This window comes from Physeter macrocephalus, chromosome 15 (assembly GCF_002837175.3).
Source record: "Physeter macrocephalus isolate SW-GA chromosome 15, ASM283717v5, whole genome shotgun sequence".
NCBI classification, from domain to species: Eukaryota; Metazoa; Chordata; class Mammalia; order Artiodactyla; family Physeteridae; genus Physeter; species Physeter macrocephalus.
The window spans coordinates 68520502-68529363 of NC_041228.1; the positions used below are offsets into that span (position 1 = coordinate 68520502).

Sequence of the window (8862 nt, forward strand, 5' to 3'; positions counted from 1 at the left end):
CGGGCCCAGCTGCTCCGCGGCATGTGGGATCTTCCCGGACCGGGGCACGAACCCGTGTCCCCTGCATTGGCAGGCGGGCTGTCAACCACTGCGCCACCAGGGAAGCCCCAATTAAAATAAATTTAAAAATTTCAAAAGTGTTACAGATGTTAACACTTAAAAAAAAAATAAGAGTACAAGGAACAATATACTTAATTTTTTTTTCTAGGTTCAACTACAAAATACCTAGAATGTAAACAGCCCCATTTTAAAACATAGTCATTTTCATTTGAATTCAGTGCATTTTTCTCAGACATATCTGATACAGGGTATCCAATAAAAATTCATTTAGTGAAAACAAACTGCTGGAGGTTCAAATGATGTAATACTACAACAGAAGGAATTACTGTCACCTTAAATTCTTTTGGAACATATTATAAACCAACCAACCAGCAATCAAACAAACAAACAAAAAAAAAACAAGTGAGACAGTTAATAGAACACATCATTTAAAGGTCAATAATGGTTTTAAAATTGAATACCTACAAATATTTTAATGCAGATGCTGACAGCTTTGATCCACATATAGAATCTGTTCTGATTCTGCGACTTGCTAGGTAATAGCCATGAATCATTCTTTCTGCCTCCAAGCTGAATTCGACATTCAAATTCTTTGCAAAAGCAAGCAGCTAAATTGAAAGTGTGAAAATTTAAGAGATTCAAACTTTATTATAGAACCTATATTACAAAAATCCAAAGTATACTGTCATTTTTTTTAAGTTTGCATATTTTATTTACAGCAAAATTGATTAAATATCTGGGGCCATCCCAAAGTCACTGAGCACTTTAAATAATAGTCTTATAAAGAATATCACAGTTTACCCAGAATAATCTCTTCCTCCCTTTTAGTACAGAAATATTCTGTGCAATGTACTTGAATGACGATCAGATCTTTGCTTACAGTGGAACAAAGGCTGACTTACAGACTTTTAGTGGGAGAGAGCTTCCCTCAGAATCTTATTTCCCTTTGAATAGCCTTAATTCTCTGACAGTTTACTTCCATCAGACTATCTCTCATTGGCCCTAGAGCTGCATGCCCTCCTTCCTTCCCTTCCTTTTAAAGAACACAACCAAACACTAGAAATGTACTGTGTTAACTACTATGAAGGTAGGTCTTAGAGATTCAGCAAGATTTTGGGTAGAGAATAAGTCTTCAACTTAATGATTATCACTGTTTTCTCTGAGGTTTGTGTTTTTTTCTTTCTGAGTGATTCCTAGTTCCGTAAGTCCTTATTCTATGACATCATTTCCAGACTTTTCACCATCTGTGTTGTTTTCTGGTTTGTCAAGTCATAGAACCAAAAGGAAAAATCACCCATAATAAAAAGTTGCTATTAACTATTACATCTATATTTTATAAATTTTTATTTAGTTTTGGCTGCGTTGGGTCTTCGTTGCTGCGCGCGGGCTTTCTCTAGGTGCAGCGAGCAGGGGCTACTCTTTGTTGCAGTGCGCGGACTTCTCATTGTGGTGGCTTCTCTTGTTGTGGAGCACGGGCTCTAAGCGTGTGGACTTCAGTAGTTGTGGTACACGGGCTCAGTAGTTGTGGCTCATGGGCTCTAGAGCACAGGCTCAGTAGTTGTGGTGCATGGGCTTAGTTGCTCCGTGGCATGTGGGATCTCCCCAGACCAGGGCTCAAACCCATGTCCCCTGCATTGGCAGGCGGATTCTTAACCACTGCACCACCAGGTAAGTCCCAATATCTATATTTTAAATATAACCTTTTAAATAGATCTGGATATGTCCTGGGTTGGATATGTCCTGTCTTTATTCTCCTTATACTCCACAATTCCCTCCAGGCCTTCAGAACTGGATAATAATAAAACTATTAATAACATTGGCAGCTCTCTCTAGATTTTATGCTATGTGGGCACAGTGATATGGCATTCTCTGTGGTCCCTATATCCCCTTTCAGTAAAGGACCCGTTGTCCCTGCTACTGAGAGTGCAGCACTGGGAGTTAGCATTAGCCTCCAGTTGTCAACTTCTGCAAGAACTACCTACTTTGATGACTTCATAATACAATTTTTGCTCCAGTCAGGCAGGTTTTCTCACAGTTTTCCATTTATACTCATCTCTACTTTTATGTCTTTGCTCCTATTTTTATTTTTTGAATGCCCATCCTTCTTGTCATCTAAATCTTACCTTTTCTTAAGGCCCAACTAAAATCTCACTGCCTCCTGAAGTCTTCCTAACTCTTGCATTCTACTTGATATCTTCCTTTCTGAATTCATGAAATACTTATAGTCAGCACCACTCAGCTTAGCACTTAAGTTGTCCCTTGTTTCATATCTCAATTAAATAATAAACTATTTAAGGAAGAAAAATGTACATTTCTTAGAGAATATAAAAGAACAGAAAGAGGCTCAAATATATAAAGTATTCAGTAAATGCCTGACTAATAAATTCATAGATTTTTTTTGTTTGTCTTTCAGGGAAAAACTGGGCAAAAATTTCTCCAGGTCATTAGTGTGTCTGTATTATTTAGTATCCCAATTCCTAGAGATTACTTTTTTTTATATACTAAAACAAACAAAAAGACCTTATCTTATCATAAATATTATTCTTTTTCTGTTCTAATTTATGTGAATAAATTATGCTTATATTTCATTTTTAAATCCCCCTCACCTTTCAACCTTTTATCCATGCAATTTGGGCTACAAGGAAGGCAGGTATGAACAAAAAATTTAATGACCCATGGATTCCCACTTCCCAGCATTCCATGCCCTTTAGCTATCCTACACAGATACTTTAACTCTACTGTGGACAGACTTCTGAATAGTTAATATTAAAAGGGCTTCACTTGTAAACACCTGACTACCTTTAATAGCTATGAGAGGCATTACTAAATTTGCATCATCTACTCTCAGATTCTCTGAACATACCACACATGTTTGCAGGTCAGGACATTAAAATAAATGGGTTTATGAGTCATGAGAGATATCCCCTATAGTCAGAACTCTGCAGGCATTCATATAAAGTTTCCCTTTGAATAGTCTGTAAAATGTAGAAAGCTGTATACTTATAAAGCCTCTCAACATGTTTTATAGAAATATTCTGTTTTGAATCTTTTCATGGAAATGCTTTAAACTATGGTGATTTGCTCAGTGGTTCAAAGAATGAACTCAATGTTTTAATATCTATGTCCTTATAGTTTTTTAAAAATATTTATTTATTTATTTATTTTGGCTGTACTGGGTCTTAGTTGCAGCATGCATGTGGGATCTAATTCCCCGACCAGGAATCGAACCCGGGCCCCCTGCACTGGGAGCATGGAGTCTTACCCACTGGACGGCCAGGGAAGTCCCTATGTCCTTACAGTTTCTAGTTTAATTATAAACCTAAATTTTTTCTATACAACGTCCTTAAAATGCTTAAAAGCTGGAAGCAAATTGGAATAAAAGAATTCTAAATAAGGAAAATTAAATGTTCAAAGGGAGTTTTATTTACATTGAGAAACATTAGCACATACTTTTACCTTTTCAAAATCTTCAGTTGTGAACTGTTTAGAAGCTACATAAAGCAGCCCTTCAGGATCAATGGCTTTCTTTAAAGTATGCTGCACAGTAGGAAGAAGTGGGTGGCAAGGAGATGACTCATTGCAGTTAATCAATAATCCAAATGCCTCTACGAGATTAGCTGGAATCAAACTGCAATCCTACATCAAACAAAAATGTAAAAGGCAAATATTAAACACTGGCATTTTAATAAACACTTCAAATTAAGTATTATTTAGAATTATTATTTAAATTATTAGTAGAATTATATTATTATATTAATTAAATTATACAACTATCATTGTAATAATATTTTATTTGTTATTATTAATTATTATTTAAAGTGATTCCCAAATAGCATGGGAACTTTGTGATAACAAATTTTTCTAAAATGCTTTTTACTGAGTATCTTCTTACACATTATTCATTAAAGCCTCTCCCACTACCTATTCAAATAATAATTTCTAGTTGGCAGACACCTGCTTTGCATAACTAAAAAATGAAAATTTTCAAACAACTGTGTCATTATTTAGTTCTAGTACCCAATTAAGTATAGAAATTAAGCACAGAAATAATAATAAAACATTAAGAACAATAAAAACATTAAGATTAAAATCTGTGACTAAATTCCCTGAACAACACTCTAACAATAAAATACACATATACTTTACCATCTGACCAATTAGAGTATTGGTTTTCTGTATATTTCTTCTTGAACATGAATCCATATCAACAAAAGACCAAAAACTGCACCGAACTGGAAAAGTCATTTGTTGGTCCATATCATCCCCAAACTTCTTTCCCGAGATGTATACTGTGATGCTTCTACTTTCCACAGCTAAGTCAAAAGAAATTATCCATTTGTTATTTAAGTTCACTTTGGTCTATAATGTCTATAAATTAATAAATATTATTATACAGAATTTTACAGTCTAAATTTTGGATAGTAAAGACACAAGTAAATTTGATTGTTTTGCAAGATATGGCTAAATTAGAGGATCTGCCATAAAAAAGAAGAAGGCAAGAAAAACATTTGAATGTTTATGTGTCCCCTGACGATGAGTATCATCAGTCCAAAGTATGTAGCTAGAATCGTGAATTGGGAGGAATAGGCAGAGGGTAAGGAGACTGGTCATATAGTGCAGGTAGTGCAGGCTTACAAGGGAGGCTGAAATTAAACAATGTTCTTTTTTTTCTTTCTTTTGGCTGCATCATGCGGCATGTGGGACCTTAGTTCCCCACCCAGGGATCAAACCCACGCCCCCTGCATTGGGAGCGTGGAGTCTTAACTGCTGGAGTGCCAGGGAAGTCCCCAACAATGTTCTTTAATGTGCCAAAAAAAATAATAGAAAGTGGGCCATCTAAGTAGGAGTGACTAGGAGAAAATGCATCTCAAATTCAACATGTGAGAAACCAAATTCATCATTTCTCCTCCTCAAATGGCTCTTGTGCATTACTCACAATTAGAATCACCATTGATCCACTTAAAACCCAAACAAAAAATGTGGAAACATCCCATTCTCCTTTCTATCCTCCCCTTATCCCTTATAAGCATTCAATCTATGGATTCAATTCTATTCCTAGGATGCTATCTCCCCAATATTTCTCAAATTAATCTTCTCTCTGTTCACGATAAAAGTTTTTTTGTATACATGTTTATTTTTCTTTTGGATCATAAGGTAAATATATATTTAACTATATAGAAACTGCCAGAGCAGTTTGCAAAATGCTTGTACTATTCTATACTCTCATCAACTATATATGAGAAGATCCAACTTCTCTACCTCCTTGGTAACATCCGTTGTTGTCAGTCTTTTTAATTTTTGTCATTCTAGTAGCCAGGGCCAGCCACATAATTTGTAGGGTCCAATGTAAAATGAAAATATGGGCCTCTTATTCAAAAAGCAGGGGAAAATGCTGTTTTTTATATAAAGTTTTTTCTTTTAAAAATATTTTATTACTTATAAAATGTAATAGGGGTGATGTGGAGAGATTAGAACCCTTGTGCATTACTGGTGGGAATGTAAAATGGTGTGGCCACTGTGGAAAGCAGTTTGGTGGATCCTCATAAAGTTAAACATAGAATTACCACATGATCCAGCAATTCCATTTATAGGTATATATGCAAAAGAGTTGAAAGCAGGGACTTAAACAAATACTTTTACACCAATGTTCATAACAGCATTATTCACAATAGCCAAAAGGTAGAAACAACCCAAGGGTCCATTAACAGATGAATGATTTTTTAAGTGATTTTATATATATATATATATATATATATATATATATAAAATCACTTAAAAATTCATTCATCTGTTAATGGACCCTTGCGTTGTTTCTACCTTTTATTCAAAAAGCAGGGGAAAATGCTGTTTTTTATATAAAGTTTTTTCTTTTAAAAATATTTTATTACTTATAAAATGTAATAGGGGTGATGTGGAGAGATTAGAACCCTTGTGCATTACTGGTGGGAATGTAAAATGGTGTGGCCACTGTGGAAAGCAGTTTGGTGGATCCTCATAAAGTTAAACATAGAATTACCACATGATCCAGCAATTCCATTTATAGGTATATATGCAAAAGAGTTGAAAGCAGGGACTTAAACAAATACTTTTACACCAATGTTCATAACAGCATTATTCACAATAGCCAAAAGGTAGAAACAACCCAAGGGTCCATTAACAGATGAATGATTTTTTAAGTGATTTTATATATATATATATATATATATAAAATCACTTATATATATTGGAATATTATTCAGCCATAAAAAGGAATGAGATTCTGTGAAGAGGCAAATTCATAGAGACAGAAAGTCAAATAGAGGTTCCCAGGGGCTACAGATAGGGGGGAATAGAGAGTTATTGTTTAATGAGTACAGACTTTCTGTTGGGGATTATGAAAAAGTTCTAGAAATGGATAGTGGTGATGATTGCATAACATTGTGAATGTACTTAATGCCACTGAACTGTACATTGGAAAATGGTTAAAATGGTCAATTTTATGTTGTGTATTTTATCAATATTTTTTTAAAAAAGGAATGAAGTGATACATGCTACAACATGGATGAACCTCAAAAACATTATGCTAAGTGAAAGAAGCCAGAAATAAAAGACCACAAATTGTATGATTCCATTTATATGAAATGTCCAGAATAGGCAAATCCATAGAGACAGAAAGCAGATTAGGTTTCCGGGAACTCTGGGGAGAGGGGGCATGGGAGGTGACTGCTAATAAGTATGGGGTTTCCTTTGGGGTAATGAAAATATTCTGAAAGTATAACAGATAGTGGTGATGGTTGTAAAACTCTGTGAATATTCAAAAAGCCACTGAACTGTACCTTTTAGGTGGGTGAATTTTATGGTGTGCAAATTATACTTCAGTAAAGCTATTACCAGAAAATGTAATAGAAGTAGCTGTCAGTCTAATACTAAAATTTTAAATTATTGACATGAATTTTACCATTTATATTGTACAATTCCAGTCTTAAATACAAATATTTGAGCATTTAACTCATATGCAGCATCATTAGTATTTTGTAGGAAGTATTAATACACGCTTATGTATTTTTGTTCTTATCAGAACAGGGAAAATATTTTTATTTTTCACAAAACTGTTTTTAATTTGTTTCTTGATATGCACACATTTCACCAGCACTCTCTACTGATGAGTAAGGAAGGACTGAAAGGAAAAGGAACAACAGGTTGCCCTATCTTTCCCTTCCCTCCTGTATTATCATTTTCAGTGTAAGAGGTTGGCAAATACAGGGAAGTAACCAAGTAAGAAAGGATATGATGGGGTTCCTCGGTCATCTGTGTTTCTTAGAATGCAACTGCCTATTACAGAAGCAAGTCTGATTCAAGTGGAAAGCTTGGCCTCCTTGGGGCTATAAGTTCCCCATCTCACTCAGTGGAAGATGTTTTGAAATGGAACATGGACACTGAATTGCAGTGTAGTCACAATGCATGAGAGTCCAGCGAGAATCAAACTGATTACAAATTAAGTGTGTTAACAAGCCTCATAGTGATCGCAAATGCTATTTGAAATAGGGCAGCAAGGCATGGTGGACACATGCATGGATGTATCCCCTCTGCTCACGTTCAAGCTCCACTGTCTTCCTTACAAAACAACTTCAAAGATAAAATCATTAAAATTTTCTTTTTATAAAAATTTATTTAATTTATTTATTTTTGACTGCGTTGGGTCTTCATTGCTGTGCGCGGGCTTTCTCTAGTTGCAAGTGGGGGCTACTCTTTATTGGGGTGCACGGGCTTCTCATGGTGGTGGCTTCTCTTGTTGCGGAGCACGGGCTCTAGGCGCGCGGGCTTCAGCAGGTGTGGCTCATGGGCTCTAGAGCGCAGGCTCAGTAGTTGTGACGCACGGGCTTAGTTGCTATGTGGCATGTGGGATCTTCCTGGACCAGGGCTCGAACCCGTGTCCCCTGCATTGGCAGGTGGATTCTTAACCATTGAGCCACCAGGGAAGCCCTAAAATCATTAAAAATTTGAAGATGGTGACAGAGTTTTAACCAAGTGCCAGGCTCTTCTAGGGGGAGCTATACTTGTTCCCCCCCATGAAGCAGCACCTGCTAGTATGTGTAAGTATTGGTATCTCATTGTGGTTTTTATTTTCATTTCCCCAATATCCAACTAATAACATTAAGCACTCTTTCATGCACTTATTTGTCATTTTGTATACATTCCTTTGTGAAGTCACTATCTAAGTCTTTTGACCATTTTTTTGCTGGGTCCTTTGTGTGTATGTGTTTTTAAGTTGAAGAATGTTTGATTTACAATGTTGTGTTAATTTCTGCTGTACAGAAATATATATATACATATACATTCTTTTTTATATTCTTTTTCATTATGGTTTATCTCTATGAGTCTGTTTCTGTTTTGTAGGTAAGTTCATTTGTATCATACTTTAGATTCCACATATAAGTGATATATGATATTTGTCTTTCTCTGTCTGCCTTACTTCCCTTAGTATGATAATCTCTAGGTCCATCCATGTTGCTGCAAATGGTATTATTTCATTCTTTTTTATGGCTGAGTAGTATTGACAAAGTACATCTTCTTTATCCATTCATCCGTCAAGGGACATTTAGGCTGTTTCCATGTCTTGGCTATTGTGAACAGTGCTGCTATGAACATAGGAGCACAAATATCTTTTTGAATTATAATTTTGTCTGGATATATGCCCAGGAATGGGATTGCTGGATCATATGGCAACTCTATTTTTAGTTTTTTGAGGAACCTCCATACTGTTTTCCATAGTGGCTGCACCAACTTACATTCCCACCACCTCTGTAGGAGGGTTTCCTTTTT

At 35.6% G+C, this 8862-nt stretch overlaps 1 protein-coding gene across 1 annotated transcript in view; it reads right to left on the reverse strand.

Moving 5' to 3' along the window:
• The window catches only part of MCMDC2 (minichromosome maintenance domain containing 2), a 40531-nt gene that overhangs the window by 10751 nt on the left and 20918 nt on the right, over positions 1-8862 (reverse strand). The window contains exons 11-13 of the mRNA XM_007130860.3: positions 4207-4373; positions 3517-3696; positions 526-668 (exon numbers count right to left, since the gene is read on the reverse strand). Coding sequence (XP_007130922.1) covers positions 526-668; positions 3517-3696; positions 4207-4373 — 490 coding nt within the window. The remainder of the gene's footprint in view (positions 1-525; positions 669-3516; positions 3697-4206; positions 4374-8862) is intronic.